The sequence below is a fragment of the Pistacia vera genome, unplaced genomic scaffold (assembly GCF_008641045.1).
Source record: "Pistacia vera cultivar Batoury unplaced genomic scaffold, PisVer_v2 Contig256, whole genome shotgun sequence".
Taxonomy (NCBI): Eukaryota; Viridiplantae; Streptophyta; class Magnoliopsida; order Sapindales; family Anacardiaceae; genus Pistacia; species Pistacia vera.
The window spans coordinates 24,245-45,868 of NW_022196064.1; the positions used below are offsets into that span (position 1 = coordinate 24,245).

The 21,624-nt window shown below is 36.7% G+C and overlaps 3 protein-coding genes across 3 annotated transcripts; all 3 read left to right on the top strand.

The window, feature by feature from the left end:
* The first annotated feature begins 400 nt into the window (after positions 1-400).
* Positions 401-11,930, top strand: LOC116132604 (nodal modulator 1). The gene is made up of 27 exons (XM_031418266.1): positions 401-581; positions 836-901; positions 1,068-1,154; positions 2,055-2,111; positions 2,229-2,293; positions 2,414-2,583; positions 2,664-2,725; positions 2,884-2,967; positions 3,300-3,459; positions 4,220-4,335; positions 4,647-4,775; positions 5,288-5,359; positions 5,516-5,611; positions 5,706-5,783; positions 6,220-6,348; positions 6,829-7,011; positions 7,201-7,404; positions 7,509-7,622; positions 7,739-7,989; positions 8,142-8,187; positions 8,279-8,527; positions 9,126-9,356; positions 9,666-9,757; positions 10,280-10,508; positions 10,757-11,113; positions 11,356-11,429; positions 11,545-11,930. The coding sequence occupies exons 1-27, from the start codon at positions 483-485 to the stop codon at positions 11,648-11,650; spliced, it is 3,606 nt and encodes a 1,201-aa protein (XP_031274126.1). The 5' UTR covers positions 401-482; the 3' UTR covers positions 11,651-11,930.
* A 2,056-nt stretch (positions 11,931-13,986) lies between these two features.
* On the top strand, positions 13,987-18,239 carry LOC116132605 (pentatricopeptide repeat-containing protein At2g31400, chloroplastic). The gene is made up of 4 exons (XM_031418267.1): positions 13,987-16,201; positions 17,138-17,354; positions 17,475-17,659; positions 17,739-18,239. Exons 1-4 carry the CDS (start codon positions 14,235-14,237, stop codon positions 18,001-18,003), a joined length of 2,634 nt encoding a protein of 877 aa, XP_031274127.1. The 5' UTR covers positions 13,987-14,234; the 3' UTR covers positions 18,004-18,239.
* A 1,326-nt stretch (positions 18,240-19,565) lies between these two features.
* LOC116132617 (glycine-rich cell wall structural protein-like) lies at positions 19,566-21,249 on the top strand. Its single transcript, XM_031418281.1, has one exon. It carries the CDS (start codon positions 19,732-19,734, stop codon positions 21,001-21,003), a length of 1,272 nt encoding a protein of 423 aa, XP_031274141.1. The 5' UTR covers positions 19,566-19,731; the 3' UTR covers positions 21,004-21,249.
* The last annotated feature ends 375 nt before the right edge of the window (positions 21,250-21,624 follow it).

Consider the following 21,624-nt stretch of genomic DNA (forward strand, 5'->3'; position numbering starts at 1 on the left):
ACCTGTAATCACGCATATATTGATTTTGATCCCGTCAAAGTCGATCGAATCACTCTAGTTAGTGTAGAGTGATGTATCAATAGATCTAAATAACATTATCTATTTAGCAAATATCATCAATCGGCTCAAAGTTCATGATCATCGTATTGAAACTATTGCTTGCCTGTCTCCATAACTTTATTATAATGATAATTAATTGTCGAGCATCCGCCTGTACCGTTATACCCGACCCGACCCGAACCATCCAGCCCGTCTTATTATTTGTTCGGAGTCTTCGGACTATGCTTAGGTGAGACTCGGGCGCAAGCTCATTCAAAACCCATGTAAAGCCTTTAATTAAAACAAACAAGCCAAGACGAGAGTAGTGCCTTTACCGAGTGATTATTTTATAAATCTTATGTAAAGCACTGGATCCGCTCTCTCACCAATTCATAACACTCTTGTCAAGCAACAAACATCACTTCGCAAAGAAAACTCAAGAAATGAAGATCAGGGACGTTCTAATATATTCCCTGATCGTCATTTACACTATCTCAGCCGTCTCCGCTGATTCGATTCACGGTTGTGGTGGCTTCGTCGAGGTGAATCTTTACCCTAATTGCGTCCTCCACTTGTTCTGCACATTGTTATCAAGAATACGCAAGAAAGGCAATCAAGAATCTTTAACCAAGATTCTTGGAGTGGAAATTGTTAATTCACATCTTTTTGGTTTACTGAAGCTTAATTAAACCGAACAAGAGACTGCGGATCTAACTTTCTTGATCTCATTTTTTAATTTTATTTATGTTCACTGTACGGACCACTACTCTTCTAATCAAGAATTGCTGTTTTATAGGCGAGTTCGTCACTGATAAAGTCGAGGAAGGCGACTGATTCAAGGTTGGATTATTCTCGTGTCACTGTAAGTATCACTACTGTTTATTACTAATCAAATGTTATCTATTGAATTTCCGATTCTACTCCGTGTAGAAGAATCTTGAAACTCTTCTACAGGAATCTTGAAACTCTACAACATGGATCTTGAAACTCATTGTTAGGATATGATAATCTGTCTTTTCAATCTTTAGGTTGAACTACGCACGGTTGATGGATTGGTGAAGGACAGTACGCAGTGTGCTCCCAATGGTTATTACTTCATTCCCGTGTATGATAAGGTATTTTTCAACAATGTTTATTCTTGCATTAATGGATGGAGCGATGTTATTTAAGTAATTATTGTTTCGCCATGGTCTTTTTCAAACAAGCTTTTGAACACAATAGAACGACTAGTCTGCCTTGCAGATTGTAAAGTATGAGTTTAACACCAATAGTTGGTTAAGTGGTAAAGTTTTCGACAAAGAGGTCCATGGTTCAGATCCCTTTGTGCCACCTGCTTAGGACATGGTATCCCACAAGTTATCTAATTACCGAGGTTGTAGTATGGACCTATTGAGCATGTTTGAAAGTTCAAAGGATTTCTAGGTATTAAAGAAAAAAATAAATCAGAATACAAATTCATTAGGTTGTTTTAGCATGGTTCTTTCGGACATAAATGAGTGTACTTTCAGATTTTCCACTCATCCAAATTGGTTGGTTTGTAATTTGAATTGGGAGGGATTATTGTAAGTTTGCATTTCACTTACTGGAAGATGCTGGTTAATATCTCTTGCTGTCCATGTGCGGTTTTTCAGGAGCCTTTCACTTGTGTTCTCTTTGATTGCGTATAATCTTTGAGCATCTGTTTTGTAAATATTGGAGTCTGACTTAACACAATCAAGTGCCTCCTACAATCTTGCTATGCTATGGCAAGAAGATTTGCGAATTGCACGGGTAGTTTATGTGAAATGATATTTTGTAAATGCAATATGCTTGATTTCATGAGCTTATTTTGTGGTTTAGATCTGCTTTGTTTATCTTTATCATGCTTTGGCTTACAGCTCTGTAAACTTTGCTCTTGATTTATTGAAATTTCCTTTTTAAAACTTAACAGGCATATCTGCTTTATGTTTGTGTGACACATCCAGTTTCTGCTTATATTGCTTGGTTCACCTGATCACTTCTATTTCTATTTGCAGGGTTCATTTGTAATTAAAGTCAATGGACCAGAAGGATGGTCATGGGACCCAGATAAAGTTAGTAATTTCATTGATATTTACGCAAACTTCTTATGCATTGTGCTTCTCTTCTGACACATCTTTTATATTATTTAATTTGCTTGATTTTTAACCCCACAGAAAATTAATTTGTAGGTGCCAGTCACTGTTGATGATACTGGTTGCAATGGTAACGAAGACATTAATTTTCGTTTCACAGGGTTCGTTAAGCATTATTCATAATTTGATCTCAGTTTCATTTTATGTTCAACTGGAGTTCAGTGCTCATGCTCATGCCAGATATATTTGTAATTCACTGTTCACATGTTTATGTATTGTAGCTTTACCATCTCTGGTAGAGTTGTGGGAGCTGTTGGTGGAGAGAGCTGTTTGGTAAAAGATGGTGGTCCTTCAAATGTGAATGTTGAACTTCTCTCTCATGATGGTGATCTCATATCATCAGCTGTAACATCATCTGGAGGCAGTTACTTGTTCAAAAATATTATTCCTGGTATAAAGGGCCTGTGTTGTTATTTTTGGCACACACGGCCGTACACATATTCTAACAACAACATGGCTCTTTTGGTGCAGGAAAATACAAACTACATGCGTCACATCCTGATTTGAGAGTTGAAGTTAGAGGTTCCACGGAGGTTGGATGCTATGTTTCAGTTTTATTTTTCCCTTTTGGGCATTTAAACCACTTCTTCTTCTTCCTTCTCTCCTTTGCCACTCATAAATTTGCATGCCATGTTTTTTCTGGTAAATATACAGAATTTTGAAATTGAATCATATGTACATGTTCTTGCAGGTGCAACTGGGGTTTGAAAATGGTGTAGTTGATGATATTTTCTTTGTCCCTGGGTATGACATTCGTGGGTTTGTTGTTGCTCAGGTATTTGGAGGCAGCAGTTGCATGAAACTGCATTTTTATCTGTATTTCTTATAAGTTTTGTTTGAATTTTTGCTTATTTTTAATGTATTCTTATATATGAACACCTTTCTCCTTTATTTTTAATATGGTAATTCTCTTTGGAGATAGGTCATTTTTTGGTAAATGATTTAAGAATATAATTTTTATCATCAATTCCTATATATTCTGCATAGAAAGTTTTATTTATTCAAATTTGGAATTGTTAAGTTTGGTTATAGACCAATTGTCATCTGAAAATGTGTTATGTTGTGGTTTTTATTGATAACTGGATGCCACTTTTATTGTCCTGATAGGGAAATCCAATCTTGGGAGTTCATTTATATTTATATTCAGATGATGTCGTTGAGGTAGACTGTCCCCTAGGTTCTGGTAATTCCTCGGGACAAAGAAAAGCTCTCTGTCATGCCATATCTGATGCAGATGGAAAGTTCACCTTTAAATCAATACCTTGCGGTAATTCTATTCCTAATGTTAATTCTGTTTATGCTGTTTATATAATAACAAGCAAGTTAAAAATGCATTCTGGAAAGCTTTGAATTGCTTCAAATTTAGTCATTTTGGTCACTGTTGAATTTGTTTCATTTACATCCGTGCTTCCAGTGTCTTGCATCACATTATTTTTTCTTTGCTTGAACTAGTTCTAGCGTAAACTGTCTTTAGCAAAAGGTGCAGAAGTTTAACTGTTTCTTTTTTCTGGTTTGGCAAATATAAAGAGGATAGAGATGATGTCCATGAATGAAAATGTTTTAGTTTTCTGACGAGACATTAAGAACTTGAATAGGTTTTTTGTTGTTTTGGGATTCAGGGTTCCTGTAACTCAGAGCTTTAAGTCACATTGTTTTATTTTTTAGCTGCTTGACTTTCTCATATGCTATTGAAGGAACGTGAATTAAATTGAAAACAATATGTGATCTTCATATCTAACATAATTACAGAATCTGATGTTTCCATGGATGAAAAGAAATAATAAAGATTAAAGCAACTTATAACATCCTGGATTAGATGGTTAGATTCACATTTATGTTCAATGGATGTTTTTATTTCCCACTTATGGAACCATCTACTTTATTACCGTTTCTGTAGGTGACACACCAAAATTAGCTGGATTCATATATTTTTTTAAGCAGAAATTAAATGGGAGCATTATCTTGCATATTGGCAATTATTTTGTGTTTCTATTGATTTATTGCCTTATGATGTTGATTACTTACAGGAGTTTACGAACTTGTACCCTACTACAAGGGTGAGAATACCGTATTTGATGTTTCTCCTTCTCGCATCTCAGTTTCTGTTAAGCATCAACATGTAACTGTTCCTGAAAAGTGCCAGGTAAGATGGTTAATTGCTCATATGAAGGATTCATAATGTGCATTCTTCTTACATGAGCCTGTTTCTATCTGGTTAGTCCTTGTATGCTACTGCTTGGTATGAGTTAGTCATCCATCTTATGATATTGGAATGTGGATATCGTAAATTGTGCCCTAAGCGTGGAATTTCTTATATCTTTGATGGGGAGCCACTTTTTTCCTTCTCTTTTTAAATTCTTCAGCATTATTGACAATGTTTTTTAGTCCTTAATTCCACCTGATTATATGAATTAAATCAGTTATGTATTTTTTTGTTCTTTTAAATTTTTGAAGGTCACAGGATTTTCTGTTGGAGGTCGCGTAGTTGATGAAAATGACATGGGAGTGGAGGGAGTTAAAATATTAGTTGATGGTCATGAGAGGTCTATCACGGACAAGGAAGGCTATTACAAGCTTGATCAGGTACTGTGGATAATGCTTGATGATTAATTTGCTTATGTGGTAATAAGATGGACTTTGTGTAATAATTATTCATGATTAGTTTTGATTTACCTTTTCTTTAGGCCACAATTTGTTTATTTATAGAACTGGGGATACTAGATGTGTGTTTTATCCAGTCAAAACATCAAATTTGCCGTTTCTTATCTGCTCTCAGTTGTTTGTTTGGTAATTTTTTTTTGAAATCAAATTGAAGTTTGCCTGATGGAAGAGCATAAGTTATTTATTTCAGTTTGTTCTTGACTGATTTTAGTTAGATTCTACTGTAGTTTGTGGAACAAATGCAAACTCTGGATATAAGTCTTATCCTTGGTTTATTTTATTGTATCTCACTTTCATAAAGAGTGACTGTTTGTTTGCTTTTTGCAAAGAAAAGTTAGAAATGGTCACTGAGACCAGATCAGTATGGTTGTATTATTGTTTTTTAATTCTATAGAGTTTGCCTTGTATGTTGCTAAGGTGTTGAATATTTTTAGGTTACATCAAATCACTATACAATAGAGGCTGTGAAGGAGCACTATAAGTTCAACAAATTGAAGGACTACATGGTAAACGTCTCTGAATGCCCTTCATCTCTGTATTTTGGAAATTTGACATGGTTATTCTCTTTTTAATGATTCAAAGGGCCAATAATCATTTCCATTGTCAATTTAAGAATACGTTACTTGTTTTTTTTTCCCCTATTCTAACTGTTTGTTTGTCAGGTTTTGCCAAATATGGCCTCAGTTGCTGATATAAAAGCCATTTCCTATAATGTTTGTGGTGTAGTTCAGATGGTTAATCCTGGTCACAAGGTTAAGGTAAATCTTGTTCTAACATTTGACTTGCATGTTATTTGCTAATCAATACTATGATAAGAATAAGTTAATACTTTTTGCCACATTAAAATTCCAGGTAGCACTGGCACATGGCCCAGAGAAAGTCAAACCTCAAGTGAAACAAACTGATGAAAATGGAAATTTTTGCTTTGAGGTATGTTGCACCAAACAATAATTTTGCACCTTTGGTTATTGAATTACATGATTGCTTGTTATCTGATTGTGTTATTTGCATTTGATAAATCTGTTGGAAAGTGTAGATCAAAGGTGTAATTCTATGTTTAATTACTATAGATAGATGAGGTTCTAGTTTGGCAGCTTTCACCTTGCAAACTAAACGGCAGGCAACTTTGAGTTTGAGGGTTTTCTCCTGTTTTCACTTAAGCATCTTGCGTTTTGTTTGTGCTGCAGTTCTGTGAATTAAATGTCTTTGTAGCCTGAAATCTGGATATGTTTAAGTTTAATATATGATAAATTTACTGGTCTATTCAATCTTACATGGAAAACATCATTAAGTACTTTTAAGTTTATTATTTGATGAGTCACGTCTCTCTCTCTCTCTCTCTTTTGGTATCTTCAATATGGTTCAGGTTTCATCAGGTGAATATCGCTTATCTGCTCTGGATACTACACCTGAGAGCGCTTCAGGACTTCTATTTTTGCCACCTTATGTTGATATTGCAGTCAAAAGTCCAATAGTAAATATTGAATTTTCTCAGGTAATATTTCACACAATTCATAAGTGTTACCTTTTCATTTTATTTATTGGAAGTCAATTTGTTATATTGGATAATCCATCTTAGATGCTCAGGTTCCGCCACTACATTAGGCATTGCAACTTGGCATAAGGGTTATTCTGGCTAATTCTTTAGGTTATAAAAATTGCCAAGCATTATATAGATGGAGATAATGTATAATTACTTTAAATGATAACCAAATCAATAACTTGGGATTTAGATCTTCTCTTTTTGAAGAAAAATTCGAAGCTGTAAATAGGCTTTTTTAGTATCTATTCTACTTTTCCTTTATTTTATTTTATTTTTTTAATATCACTGAAATCAGCATGGGTGATGGAAGGACCTTTTTGTTTTATCATTAAAAACATCATGGGTAATGGAAGGACCTTATATGCTTAAAAATACTGTTCAGTAAGTGTTGGTAATACTTTTTACTGATGCCTTCTTTTGTGCATTATTAAGGCACTGGTGAATGTCCTTGGTACTGTGGCTTGCAAGGAGAGATGTGGTCCGCTTGTGACTGTTACTCTCATGAGATTGGGTCAAAAACAAAATGAAGAGAAAGATAGAAAGACTGTCAGTTTGACTGATGATAGCAATCAATTTCTCTTTCGGGATATTCTTCCAGGAAAATACAGGCTTGAGGTACAGTTGTTGTTGCTGTTGGTTTTTTTTTTTTTTTTGTCTTCTACATTATTAGTTCTACAAATAAATAAATTATGTTGAGATGCCATTTTATTTATGTATTTTCCAATTGCTGCTAATTCTTACGTGCGCTTTGAAGTTTTTGGAATTTGCTGATGCCATGTCCTTTAATGTTGGTTGTCTTTTAAGGTCAAACATACTTCTTCTGAAGCTACATTCAGAAAAGATAATTGGTGCTGGGAGCAGAGCTCCATTGATGTGGATGTTGGCGCTGAAGATGTTAAAGGTGTTGAATTTGTTCAAAAAGGTTATTGGGTTAATGTAATCTCCTCCCACAATGTAGATGCTTACATGAGTCAACCTGATGGCTCACCTGTTACTTTGAAAATTAAGGTAGTTTCTCTGTTCATTAAGAATTCCCATGTGGAAATTGACATGATCATCAGAATTTTATGTCTCATCATGTGAATTCTTACCACTTTCTATATGAGATGCAGAAAGGTTCACAGCATATATGTGTGGAATCTCCTGGAGTGCATGAACTTCACTTTGTTAATTCTTGTGTATTCTTTGGAAATTCAGTAACGAAGATTGATACCACAAACCCATTAGTAAGAATACATACGGTTTTCGTTCTCTTCTTTTGACATGGATATTACTTTCATTATCTTTTGTTTTCAGTTCTTCTGATATTCTTTTTATCACATCATTTGTTTTATTTCTGAAGCCTATCTATCTAAAAGGGGAGAAATATCAACTTAAAGGACAGATCAGTGTGGAGTCAACCTCAACTGATGGTGGATGTGTGTTACCTGAGAATGTCATTGTGAATATTTTCAATAGTGACGTTATTTTAGTTGATAAAACTACAGCTGTACTCACATCCAATGCAAATGATCAAACAAGCAATGTTGTGTATGAGTATTCTGTGTGGGCTAATCTTGGAGAAAAACTCACATTTGTTCCGTTGGACCCAAGGTACATGCCTCTAGATCTTTTTTCAGTTTTTCTTTACTGTGAAATTAATGTCATTATGGTTTCTATATATCTTGATGCTAGGATACTCGTTGAAAGCACTTCAATGTTGCAACTTACTAAACTTTATTATCTTTAACTGTCATGCATTGCAGGAATAGTGAGGAAAGGATACTTTTGTTTTATCCTAGACAACATCATGTAAGCATTATTGATGGAATCCATGTGCAAAATCTGTATTGCAATTTGTATTCAAACTTGATTTCATAGTTCTCTTTCTTTTCTTTATTAGGTCTCAGTGACAAATGATGGGTGTCAAGCTCCAATCCCTCCATTCACCGGCCGACCAGGGTTGTACTTAGAAGGATCAGTTTCTCCGCCTCTCTCTGATGTGCATGTAAGGATTGTTGCTGCACAAGATAGCCAAATTGCTCCACTGAAGAAAGGTGATTTAGTTCTTGAAACTAGCACTGGGGAAGATGGTTCCTTTGTTGGGGGCCCTCTCTATGACGATATAACTTACAGCATTGAGGCTACAAAGGTCTGAAACACATCTTTTTGCGTTGTCACTGTAGTGATATGAATCATGTTAAGCTACTAAAGAGGTTCAAATGACATGCTTTCAGTGATTATCTTAATTGCTGATGCTATTGAATTATATTTTCTTAATTAAAAGGCAGTGCATCTATTAATGTCTCAATTCTTTTCGCCTTTTTTATTTTTTTTCGTTTAGATTCTTATTATTCTTCCAAATTTGCTACTTATGTGATTAATAAAATGATTTATTGTCATTAATCTGTGTATCTAAGTTTCCTATCAAAAAAAAAAAAAAAAAAAGGAATTAATGATTTATTGTCATTCTAGAAGAGGTCCATCACTTGGTAAACAAGTTAAATGTTTTTTTATTGTCTGACTTGGTGCTTTCTAGGTTATTATCTATGTATACGTCACATCTTGCATGCCTTATATTTAGTTTGTGGTGTTTTTTGATCACTAAATTAACTAATTTAGAGGACAGTTTAAAGCAAGAACCACTAAATTTGTTATTTAACTGGACAATTTGAAGTACAGGGTATGCTTAATTTTTCCTTGTTTGTGATCATTGCCAAATTCCTTGATGTTTCTCTTAATTTGTGCAGCCTGGCTATCATCTGAAACAAGTAGGTTCAAATTCCTTTTCATGTCAGAAACTTGGACAAATTTCTGTACGCATATATTCTAAAGATGATGCTGAAGAACCTATCCCTTCTGTGCTATTATCATTGAGTGGCGATGATGGTTATAGGAATAACTCGGTATCTGGGGCTGGCGGACTCTTTCTCTTTGATAACTTATTTCCTGGAAATTTCTACCTGCGTCCTCTGCTGAAGGTACTCTATAACATGGGCTGTCTTAATGACATTACATCCACTCCCCCCTTCCCTGAAACCTCTATATTTTCACCCTGTTATTTTCAGTTTGATGATCTGCTGGCATTCATTAGGATAATTTGTTATTAAAATTGAAGTTGGGTGAATCCATGAAACCATGAGTTAGTTTGCTCTTTCTTTAGGATTTATTATTTTGTCTTTGACAGCATAAAACTATATGTCACAAGTCTAACTTCAGATGTGATACAATGTATTTATGTTTTTAGTAAATGCTGAAGCTATTGTCAACTACCTCATCCATTTTTGTAGGAGTATGCTTTCTCACCTCCTGCACAGGCAATAGAACTTGGTTCGGGGGAGTCCAAAGAACTAATTTTCCAGGCGACTCGCGTTGCTTACAGGTCTTTTATGGTCTCATTTCCTTGCATTTATCATTTCTTTTGTTTATTTTTATGAAAAACTAATAATTTTGCCCTAGAACTAATTTATGCTAAACTACTAGATGCTTTGTCTGATTAAGAAGTCTGATATTTCCTGTCTGATAAATCTAATTTAAATATACTTGAACTCCATTTCAAGTTGAATTAGGATCTGTATATTGACCTTGCATCTTATCTTATCCATTGCTGGTATTAAATGCAGTTTGCTAAATTTGTAACTTAAATTATGTTCCCATGATTTTCTTGACATTGTTTCTTTTTTCTCTTATTGAAAAACTACTGAAACCAGAATGATCTGTTAGTTGATTTTTAATTGTAAGCAGGATTTAAATATGGTTGTAGACTGAGGGTAATCAATGGTTGCTTTAAGTTATTGAAAGTGAACTTTGAATGATGTATAAAATATATTATGACTTGCTGTGAGGCTTTCATTCACATTAATGTCTTGTTGTGATGGTCTAAGATGGTTAAATATCTTTTCAGTGCTACGGGTTTGATATCCCTGTTGTCTGGCCAGCCTAAAGAGGGTGTGTCGGTTGAAGCACGGTCAGAATCAAAAGGCTACTATGAGGAGACTGTGACAGATTCATCTGGAAATTATCGTCTGAGAGGATTGCATCCTGATACAACTTATGTTATTAAAGTAGTCAAAAAGGATGGGCTGGGCAGCACTAAAATTGAGCGTGCATCTCCTGAATCTGTTACTGTTAAGGTTAATTTTCATGTCATTGCCTGGTTTTAGTTGTATGTGTGTGTGTCCGCCTCTCATTCTTGTGATTAATACATATGTAGTCAGTTATTTAAAAATGAAAAAAGAGAGAAGGGGCTGGGCTGGGCTGGGCTGGGCTGTACTAGGTATCATTTTGTAGTGGGTTTTTTTGGGGATAGGTACTATGTATCATTTTGTTGGTATGCCATGCAATATGTGATCTCTCATTTGCTTGTTTGTTGGTTTTGTAGGTCGGATCTGGGGATACCAAGGGATTGGACTTTCTGGTCTTTGAACAGCCAGAGAAGACTATTTTAAGTGGCCATGTGGAAGGAACTAAAATGGAAGAACTACGTTCACATCTTCTGGTGGAAATCAAGTCAGCTATTGACACATCTAAGGTTGAGTCTGTCTTTCCACTGCCACTATCCAACTTCTTCCAGGTGAAGGACTTGCCTAAGGGTAAGCATCTTCTGCAGCTAAAATCTAGTCTGCCATCAAGCATCCATAAATTTGAATCAGAGGTTATTGAAGTTGACCTGGAGAAAAATTCCCAAATTCATGTGGGTCCACTCAGATACACTGTTAAAGAGGATCATCTTAAACAGGTTTGTTTCATTTTGTTGATAAATGAGTAAGTTTATTTGAACAAAATCTTGCATCTGATAGAAGTAATGAGCTGGAGATTATTTTGCTCTCACCAATATCAAATCTGTTGTTGGTTCATGTCCTTTGGCCTTTTGGAATCTCTTTTGTTTTGAACTTATATATAAAATCCATGAACCGATCTAGCTGGAGTAGATTAGTTACCCCCTTTTCTAACCTTTCTCTTCATTTTCCATGCCTATAGGAATTAACTCCTGCACCGGTATTGCCCCTCATTGTTGGAGTTTCAGTAATTGCACTTTTTATCAGTATCCCAAGGTAAGTTGAATGCAAACTCTATAATCTTTTTGGCTGGTTTATGACATCGCTCTTATGGAATGATGGACTCAAATTGTTATTACATTTTCCTTTTTATTGTATGCCTCATTTGAAGATTGAAGGATCTATATCAATCCACAATGGGAATACCAACACCAGGATTTACTGTGACCGCTAAAAAGGAAGCACGAAGGCCAGTTGTGAGAAAGAAGACATACTGAAAAAATCGTTGTGCACCATCGGGTACAAGTGTTAAAATCAAGTTCTCCATTCAGTTTTGAGAGTTTTTGGCGAATCACGAGCTAACATGAAAGCATTAGCATCTTCACGTAGGAACTGGATTTCTTTCAATGTAGAATTTCAAAGGATTCATATATTCAGTAGAAATAACTAGCAACGGCTGCAGATTTAAATTGTACAATAAATTCTCAATCAGGCAATGAAGTCATGACGGTTGGCACACCGTGAGTGACAAAGTTCTGTTGAATGTTTTCACCAAAATATCCGGAGGCGTTGATGAGTCTATTATTTATAGATCTTTAAGTGAATACTAGTATAACTGGGTACTGTTAATGTTATGGCCCTACAAGAAATTCAATGAGCTCTATTAATTCCTTGGCTAGTATTGACTTGAGAACGCCTTTAGTAATGTTACAATTAGCTATCATGCTATGATTACATGAACGGAGCAGAACTCGAGAAGTTTTATTGCATAACATTTAGTTTTTAGATATTCGAAAAATAATATGTATCTTCCCAAATTATGTTATATTCTAATTTCTATACTTATAATAGATGACCTTCAGTAATGACATTGAAATTAATAGGAATCAGGGTTTTTGTGTCTTTTGAGACAAGATTCGCTGGTTAAATAGAAAAAGGCAACGAGTGATGGTGAATGAGAGTGTACGTGATACAAGGAGTGGTACATAGAATATTATTTTATTTTCCTTGTGTGATTACAGCTTACTATCTATTCTTTTTATTTCGTAAGAAGCTGGTGAGCGGGATACAAATCCCTCCTTTTCGATACTTACTCTCATATTTTGCTTGTCCCAAGAAAGAATCTTAACTAATCCAACGACCATAAATTCAAAGTACTGAGAAACTTGGCCTTCAAGATTCCTAAACTAGCCAAAATAAATTCACAATTTTCCATCTTTTGGGAATGGCCCAACGCCTGCACAACGAACCATTGCATCATAATTTTTGAGTTTGTGACATAAATCTTATATTAAAATGGGAGAACGACATGTTCGCACCCAAGGTTTAGAAAAACGATACTTTTTCACCTTTCAAGTTTAAAAATGACACTTTCTCACCCTTCGTTAAGTTCTATTATGTTTTTTGTTAATATTTTATTGAAAAGACGAAAATATTCTTAAGTATTTTACTTTATAAATTTTTTGTTATTTTTTAATTAGCAAAAAATTCAAATATTAAAAATTCAAAAAAGAAAAAATGGTTAACCCCACCTAAAAAGTTAGGAGTAATGCTATAAAATTGATTAAAGTTAAATAATCTTAATATTTATTTATAATGTCATCAATATCACATCACTATTATTTATAATATTTTTCATTTTTACTAATTAACATAAAAAATCAATATTCTTAATTAATTAAATAAATATAGGAAAAAATGTATCTTTATACTTGGACTAATAAATAATCGAATAAAGACTTTGAATTAACTAAGTTCAATTTATAATAAACTAATTAAGAAATAAATTATTTAAGGGTATTTTCGTATTTTTAATCAAATATTAACTGAAAATACTAACCGAACCTAACGAAGGGTGGGAAAGTGTCATTTTGAAACTTGACAGGTGGGAAAGTGTCGTTTCATCAAACCTTGGGTGGGAAAATGTCGTTCTCCCTATTAAAATAGATTAAAAAAATCAATAGTGAAATGTCATCTTTTAAAACAAATGTTAAAACTTAAAATGCGAATGGAATAGCTCATAAATCTATTTATAGATTGTACTCTGCTACATATATTAAAAATATAATTTTTACAAAGTGATATGATGAACAAATTTTATATGAATATTGAATGGTACTAAATTAATGTAAAATTTAAATTATTAGTTATTGAAATATTAATTCTCTATGCTCTAGTATCTTACGAATAAAAAGCAAGCATATACCTTTTCTCTTTGTAAATTCAGGTGTTGAATTGTCACTATTCAATATTAATTAAAATGAAAAGGTTTAGACGTACAGCCTTTCCGTGGAAACAGCACAACTGATATACTCACCGCTTGGTGACAACAATTCGGCAGTTATCCAATCAAAAGTCAAGACAAAAATATCTAATCCATAAAATCTCGTTTTGTACTTTGTTGCCGGTTAATCTGACCGTTCATTACACATACAAAATTTTACTACGATGGCTTGGTGATCCTGTGAATCTATTATCTGCATCTGATTAATCCAAGTAAGCAATTAGTGGGTCCAAGAGTTGTGGACGGTTGTGATGTGAATGGAGCGATTGGAAGGCCGAAATTGTACAAAAAGGTCAAAAAAAGGTGAAGATTCCAATGTCTGAACTAATACCTCACCAACTCAGCTAAGATTTCACTGTACACAAAACTCTCCCTCCTCTCTCCAAATCTTATCTATTCAACTTCACCTGCTCTCTATCTCTGTCGCTCTCTCACTCAAAGGTCTCCTAAACTATGGCCTCCTCATCTCCATCTCTTCCCTCCCTAGCCAAATTCTACCAAAACCCCTTTTGACCTCCCCCAACACGCTATCGTTTCGTATCTATTTCTGTAAACAGACATATTTATTCTGTTTCTGAATGGCGTCAACGCCGCCACACTGCTCAATCACGGCTACAAAGCCCTACCAAAATCACCCCTACCCACAAAACCAACTGAAAAACAATCATCATAGACAAACCCATCACCAGAATCCTCAGCCTCACTGGACCACTCATAAGGTCTCCCTCACCAAACCCCCTCTCTCTCCCTCACCACGCAATGCTCCAAAACCGGCTGCTACCTCCACTACCACCACCCAAAACCCAAAACCATTTCATTCGCTCTCTCCTCTCCCCTCTTCAAAGTCCGAACTTGCTCCTAATTTTTCCGGCCGCCGATCCACCCGTTTTGTATCAAAAATGCACTTTGGGCGCCCCAAAATCAATATGAGCACCCGCCATACATCCGTCGCTGAAGAAGCCCTTCAACACGCGATTCACTATGCTAAGGATGACATGTCTCTTGATAGTGTACTTCTAAACTTCGAGACTAAGCTTTGTGGTTCTGATGATTACACGTTCTTGCTTCGAGAGCTTGGAAATAGAGGTGAGTGGTCAAAGGCTATTCACTGTTTTGACTTTGCTATCAAAAGAGAGAGAAAAAAGAATGAACAAGGAAAATTAGCAAGTGCGATGATTAGTATTCTTGGTAGGTTAGGAAAAGTTGATCTTGCTAAGAATATTTTCGAAACTGCTTTAAACGGGGGTTACGGTAACACCGTTTACGCGTTTTCTGCTTTAATTAGTGCTTATGGGAGAAGTGGTTATTGTGATGAGGCTATTAGAGTGTTTGATTCTATGAAAAAATTTAATTTAAAGCCGAATTTAGTCACTTACAATGCTGTGATTGACGCGTGTGGCAAAGGGGGTGTGGAATTTAAGCGTGTGTTGGAAATTTTTGATGATATGTTGAAAAACGGGGTGCAGCCGGATCGAATCACTTTTAATTCATTGCTTGCAGTTTGTAGCAGAGGGGGGCTATGGGAGGCAGCAAGAAATTTGTTTAGTGAGATGGTCAATAGAGGAATTGATCAGGATATTTTCACATATAATACGTTATTAGATGCTGTTTGTAAAGGCGGGCAAATGGATTTGGCTTTTGAGATTATGGCTGAAATGCCCGCCAAGAATATAATGCCTAATGTTGTAACTTATAGTACTATGATTGATGGGTATGCAAAGGCTAGTAGATTAGATGATGCACTCAATTTGTTTAATGAAATGAAGTTTTTGGGAATCACTTTGGATAGGGTTTCATATAATACTGTGCTTTCAATATATGCGAAGCTTGGTAGGTTTGAAGAGGTTATGGATATTTGTAAGGAAATGGAGAGCTCTGGGATTAGGAAGGATGTTGTAACTTTCAATGCACTCTTGGGTGGGTACGGGAAGCAATGGAAATATGATGAAGTTAGAAGAGTTTTTGCGGAGATGAAAGCGGCCCGTGTATCACCTAATTTATTGACTTATTCAACCCTGATTGATGTCTATTCAAAAGGTGGTTTGTATAAGGAGGCAATGGAATTATTCAGAGAGTTCAAGCAGGCAGGACTAAAGGCTGATGTGGTGCTTTATAGTGCACTTATAGATGCCTTGTGTAAGAACGGGTTGGTGGAATCAGCGGTATCATTGCTTGATGAGATGACAAAGGAAGGGATTAGGCCTAATGTTGTCACCTACAATTGTATAATCGATGCCTTTGGTCGGTCTGCAATTGCAGAATGTCCAGTTGAGGATGGTGATAGAGACATTGAGTTGAAAAAGGAATCTTCAAATTTAAATAAAGTGCTTACCATGGATGATAAGGAAGGTCAACTGGTGGGAAGGGCAGATAACCAAATCATACAGTTTTTTGGGCAGCTTGCTGCTGAGAAAGCTGGTCAAGCAAAGAAGGAGAACAGATGTAGACAGGAAATCTTGTGCATTTTGAGTGTCTTTCAGAAGATGCATGAACTGGAAATTAAGCCAAATGTTGTCACATTTTCAGCCATTTTAAATGCTTGCAGGTATAATTCTATATCTGCTTATTACCATCTTTAACTAAATTGACAACCTTGTGATTTGATGCTTGTTGAAAATTTTGATCTTGGAGGAACTATCTTAGAGTTTTATCACTTGGTTGTTAACATAAAAGAATTTAAGCTTCTGAAGCATTGCTTTAGGCAGCCCAGCCGTATGAGGATGTCGGAGGATCTTTGACTTTATATTTGAAACATCCTATTTTAAACTAACAGCATATTTTTCTGCTGTGGAATTTGATGGCAGCATCATGACATCTCCAATATCTAATAGCTAATTGAAATATGATTGGAAATAAGATACTACTGATGAGAAAATATCGCATGGCTCCCTGGAATTTCAGACGTAGGGTTTTTACATTCTTATCAGATTTCAAGATTATAGAAATTGGTGTGATTCCAGTGTCTTTGTCACTAATGTAATGTTGCCAGTTGTTTATGTTACTAGTATCTTGCTCATATGTTAAATATACAGAATCCCAAAGGAACACTGTGATAGCTGAACTTTTAGTTTTTGCACAGGAATGAAAGAACCCATAGTACTAATTTCCCGAAGACTGTGAGGCTAACTTTTTGTCTTCTTCCTCGCACATGATTATGCTCACCTCACCAATCTTCCATCTGCAGCGAAAAACAAAGGAACTTGCTAAATTTCTACCTATAAATATCTGTTATTTCTAAAATTGAGTGAGTTGAATTATGGATCCCTGTTGAGGGAATTCAGTCAAAGTTCCATGAATTAGTAATAAGAAATCAGTGTTCAAAATTAAGTGGTGGCTTCCTTTAATCTGATCTTAAAGCAGTGAAGAAAAGAATTTATATGTTGCTTGTTTCCTGTCAATATTTTCCTTTCATCTTGTCTATATATAGATCTTTGTTGAAAACTTGAGACTAATTTTATTTACTCACTGTCTTTGCATACAGTCGTTGTAATTCATTTGAAGATGCATCAATGTTATTGGAGGAGCTCCGATTATTTGATAATCAGGTCTATGGTGTGGCACATGGACTTCTCATGGGCTGTAGAGAAAATGTTTGGGTTCAAGCCCTGTCCCTCTTTGATGAAGTAAAGCAAATGGACTCTTCAACTGCTTCTGCCTTTTATAATGCTTTGACTGACATGCTATGGCACTTTGGTCAGGTTAGCTTCACTATAACTGCCAAGTTAAAGTACTTTGTTTGGTTGTTTGTGCAATTGAATAACACTATGTTTGTCGGGCTAGAAAAATGTGCTTGTTTAAGTTTTGTCTTTTGTTGACAGAAACGAGGAGCTCAGCTTGTTGTGCTTGAAGGTAAACGTCGGCAAGTATGGGAAAATGTGTGGTCTGATTCATGCTTAGATTTGCATCTTATGTCTTCTGGTGCTGCTCGAGCAATGGTTCATGCATGGTTGCTAAACATTCGTGCAGTTGTGTTTGAAGGCCACGAGTTGCCAAAACTGTTAAGGTACTAAATTGTTTGCATTTGTATTTGCCGTTGCTAAGTGCATGTGTTAAAATTTTATTTCAATCTCTTCTTTGTTTAGCATCTTGACTGGATGGGGCAAACACAGCAAAGTTGTTGGTGATGGTGCAGTAAGGCGAGCTATTGAGGGTCTTCTTACTGGCATGGGTGCACCTTTTTGGGTTGCCAGGTGCAACTTGGGTAGATTTATATCAACAGGACCCATGGTTGCGGCCTGGCTAAGAGAATCTGGCACAATGAAGGTGCTTGTTCTCCATGATGACCGAACTCATTCAGAAAATTCAAGGTTTGATAAAATCCCCGATCTGCAAACTCTTCCTTTGTAGTTGTTTGTAACGTTTACTTTTCCTTTTCATGTTTTCCCCAACATGTTTATAAAAGCATCAGAATTTTAACACATACAGTTTCTCTCTCTCTCTCTCTCTCTCTCTCTTATAGCACAGATGATTCTAGTTTATAATTTGTTAGCTTTTGCTCTGCAAGTACTGCAGTGTTCTATCAGAAGAAATCTTATTGCCGCTAAAGACGACCATAATAGGACGATATGCTATCGATATTTACATCTGATTTTTGCTTTCTCGATCACTCCATGGCAAATTATACCAGTGAACCATGGTATTTCCAAAAGTGTTTTTCTGCAGAGTTCCTTATTGAATTCCAATTTGCGATTTTTCGCTTTATTTAGCAATCATGGATTAATATATATATATATATATCACCACAAAAAGCCTCAATAGGTTTATGCAATTATCAAGATCACATTTGACGTTTGGACGTAACAGTAAGTTCTTTGTATTGGAATGCTGTAGCACAATGCTATCAGCATAGAATAATAAACCGTTTCGGATTTAATTATTTTCAAAGACCGCGCGTAAATAATACCAGGTAAAGATTAGGTAAAGAAGGAAATTGAAAGAGAAGAAGACGTTGTACATTCATTTAACTGATAAATTTTGATATTTTAACCGTTAGATGCTAATTTCAAATTAATTATTTAATTTTATTATGTTTATGTCAAGGTACGTCACGATGGACTCTTCTGAATAAGAATCGTTAATAAAAAAATTAAAAAAAAGTCATTTTATCCTTTAAATTCATCTTGTAAATGGCTTCACTATCGACTGCCTAAATGACTAAATCCTTATAAGTTCGAGGATGGAATGATTACCCCGATCCAAAACAACCTTTGGCGTTATTTCTATTTCTGTTCATTATTTTTTTTTTCATTCCACCATGGCAATATGATAATCTCAGTAAGTCAGTGCGAACCACTAGCTTTAGAAGACTGGCCCAATTCCAAGGAATTTTGACTAGGCCCAATTCAACATTTACCCAATAAAGGTACAAACTAAGCCCAGTAGACCAGTGAACACTAAACATCTTCACGTAATAAAATGTTGTGCTGTATTTCTCTCATTCCCGAAACGAACAAAAATGACACTCATTATTGCCAAATAGTGTGGCTGCGCAATAAACTTTTCCCCCATTTTTTCTCAGTGCCTACTGTTTACCTACCCAAAGAGGTGGGTTGAAGTTTATCACACAAATGGTTCGTGCGCTTCCTTTTACTTCAACTGGAAAACCCGTAATAGAAGCACGTATAATCCACTGACTCACTACAGAACCGTAATGGAGTTAAAAAGATAATCCTGAGATCTAGTCTTCTAGACATATAGGTGCTTCGAGAATTGCCTTCAACTTTTTGGATTGTCATGAGTACAGGAGCTCATATGACACTTCCACGTAGGTTTTCTTTGGGCTGGAAAATGACCGAGCATTATGTTGAGAGTTGCAGATTAGTTACAGGTGTTACCGGCCATGGTCTTTCCTATAAAGAGAAGTAGTTGAAGATTAATCACAGACGTACACGGGGATGAAGCATTGTGCTTTGAACCATACCATTATATATTTATCATTATTCATGATTAAGACCACAGTAATCCTTCCCTATAAATATTGTTTTCATCGGTTATCATTAGCAGCAGTCGCAGCGTTGTATTGTTGAACTTGATCATTGTGTTGCTACTTTTGCCTACGTCGTTCTTGAGAGAAACATGGGAAAGTTTGTAGAAACTTCCATGACATTAGTCATTTTGATTGTAATTGTCGGACTAACACAAGGACGACGAATTGATGAAAAGAACACCGTTATTCATAAAGGCCGGGGTGGTGGTATTGGACGGAGTACCACTGTTGCTAATGCTGATGGTATTGAAAGCAACAAAGTTGGTTGTAGAGGTGCTGGTGGTGCAGGAGCTAGTGGCGGTGTTGGAGGAGGAGTTGGAGGAGGTGGAAGTGGGGGCGTGAGGGCAGGTGGAGGAGTTGGTGGTGGTGCAGGAGCTAGTGGCGATGTTGGCGGAGGAGTTGGTGGTGGTGCAGGAGCTAGTGGCGGTGTTGGCGGAGGAGTTGGTGGTGGTGCAGGAGCTAGTGGTGGCGTTGGAGGAGGAGTTGGTGGTGGTGCAGGAGCTAGTGGTGGCGTTGGAGGAGGAGTTGGTGGTGGCGTAGGAGCTAGTGGTGGTGTTGGTGGTGGTGCAGGAGCTAGTGGTGGCGTTGGAGGAGCAGTTGGTGGTGGTGCAGGAGCTAGTGGTGGCGTTGGGGGAGGAGTTGGAGGAGGTGGAAGTGGAGGTGTGAGGGTAGGCGGTGGTGCAGGAGCCAGCGGTGGCGTTGGGGGAGTAGTTGGCGGTGGTGCAGGAGCTAGCGGTGGCGTTGGGGGAGGAGTTGGCGGTGGTGCCGGAGCTAGTGGTGGCGTTGGGGGAGGAGTTGGTGGTGGTGCAGGAGCTAGTGGTGGCGTTGGTGGAGGAGTTAGTGGTGGTGCAGGAGCTAGTGGAGGAGTTAGTGGTGGCATTGGGGGAGGAGTTGGTGATGGTGCAGGAGCTAGTGGTGGCGTTGGGGGAGGAGTCAGTGGTGGTGCAGGAGCTAGTGGTGGCGTTGGGGTAGGAGTTGGTGGTGGTGCAGGAGCTAGTGGAGGAGTTAGTGGTGGCGTTGGGGGAGGAGTTAGTGGTGGCGCAGGAGCTAGTGGTGGCGTTGGAGGAGGAGTTAGTGGTGGCGCAGGAGCTAGTGGTGGCGTTGGTGGAGGAGTTAGTGGTGGTGCAGGAGCTAGTGGTGGTGTTGGAGGAGGAGTTGGTGGTGGTGCAGGAGCTAGTGGTGGCGTTGGGGGAGGAGTTAGAGGAGGTGCAAGTGGCAGTGTGAGGGCAGGTGGAGGAGCTAGTGGCGGTGTTGGGGGAGGAGTTGGTGGTGGAGCAGGAGCTAGTGGTGGTGTTGGCGGAGGAGTTGGTGGTGGTGCAGGAGCTAGTGGTGGTGTTGGCGGAGGAGTTGGTAGAGGTTAATGTGGGGGTGTGAGGGCAGGTGGTGGTGTCAGAGCTGTTGCTAGTGTTGGTGGTGCTGTAGGAGCTAATGGCAGTGGTGCATGATAGATTTTAATATGCTTTTATTCGAGGAAATCCTTTGTATTGTACACCATATAATACATATTCTACGATAAATATTTGAATAATGATAGATCTTATCAGTTGACATGTATAAGTTAGAAATATATAGATAAATGTTTGAATAATGATACATGTTATCGGTTGACATGTGTATATATATATATATATATATATATTCAGATATTTGAGAGTTGCATTTACTATTCGACATTAATTTGTGGTCTTATATTTTCATCTTAGATATTATAAATCGGTATTTCATTATATTACGTCCATTTATAAGTTCTGAAGTTACAATTGTTGATGCATATTGAGCAAACTCATTGGTCTTGGTTCAGCGTTTACAACGCAACGTTGCATATCACAGAACACGCCACTACGTCTTTCCGCAATTCCATAAGTTTGGAAAGTTTATTACAATAATGCAACACTTAACCATTTAATTTAAACTTTGATTATTAATACCATATGATAAAATGACAATTTTTATAATAATTCACATTCCTATAATAATAATAA